The sequence below is a fragment of the Camelina sativa genome, chromosome 11 (genome assembly GCF_000633955.1).
Source record: "Camelina sativa cultivar DH55 chromosome 11, Cs, whole genome shotgun sequence".
Taxonomy (NCBI): domain Eukaryota; kingdom Viridiplantae; phylum Streptophyta; class Magnoliopsida; order Brassicales; family Brassicaceae; genus Camelina; species Camelina sativa.
Window position 1 is genome coordinate 10433935 of NC_025695.1, and position 803 is coordinate 10434737.

Consider the following 803-nt stretch of genomic DNA (forward strand, 5'->3'; position numbering starts at 1 on the left):
AATGTCACACGAATCTGGATGCGGCTGATTCTTGTACAACTTTGTACTCACTGTTATTATCTTCTCCACAAAAGTCAAAGCGTGGTATCGGAAAAATCCTAGAGCAGGTTGGGATCCTAACAACCTTTCAGTTAATGTTTGAATAAAAGTTTGAGCATTTTCTAACTTGACGGGGAATGCTACTAGAAAGTCCGTTGGATACTTAATTGGTGAATGTACTTTACCTATAAAATTGGTAATCCTGATTTGTTTTTATTTTTATCTTCTCTTTTCTATAAATGCTTGCAGGAGCTTCTTGCCTATGAAAAAATGTTCTCATTAAGTTCAAATCTAGGTCAAGTAACGCGAATCACGATAGCAGATATCCTTTTGAACGATGTTTATGTCACTGAGGATATGCATATAGAGAGAGCAAGAATCTTAATATGGAAAGCACGAATGACAAGGACATCTGGAACTGAACATCTAAATGAGTGCATTTGTTTACTGTCAGAAGCAATCTCTATATTGGTATATGTCTTAGTACCTTCACAATTAATAGCTCATTAATGGCTTGTATATTTAGTGAACAAATTTCGTATTGTCTGAAAGCAGGACGAGGTACATCATGGGCCAAACAAAGAGGGTACTCCATCTTCTCACATGTTACCTATTGCGTATTGCTTGAGGGCTTTCTGTACCCAGGAAGCTGAGCCAAACTCGAAGGTGCAAATGCGTATTGCATAGCTTCTAATCATTGACAGTTTATCTTTCAGTTGGTGAATTGTGTTTCACTGTTTACTTTATCTTTCTTGAAACATTTT

General features: G+C 36.6%; 1 protein-coding gene across 1 annotated transcript in view; it reads left to right on the plus strand.

Annotated features, from left to right (window-relative positions):
- LOC104727823 (separase-like) overlaps positions 1-803 on the plus strand; it is a 10744-nt gene that overhangs the window by 2379 nt on the left and 7562 nt on the right. Inside the window, exons 5-6 of the mRNA XM_010446892.2 lie at positions 289-510; positions 595-705. Coding sequence (XP_010445194.1) covers positions 289-510; positions 595-705 — 333 coding nt within the window. The remainder of the gene's footprint in view (positions 1-288; positions 511-594; positions 706-803) is intronic.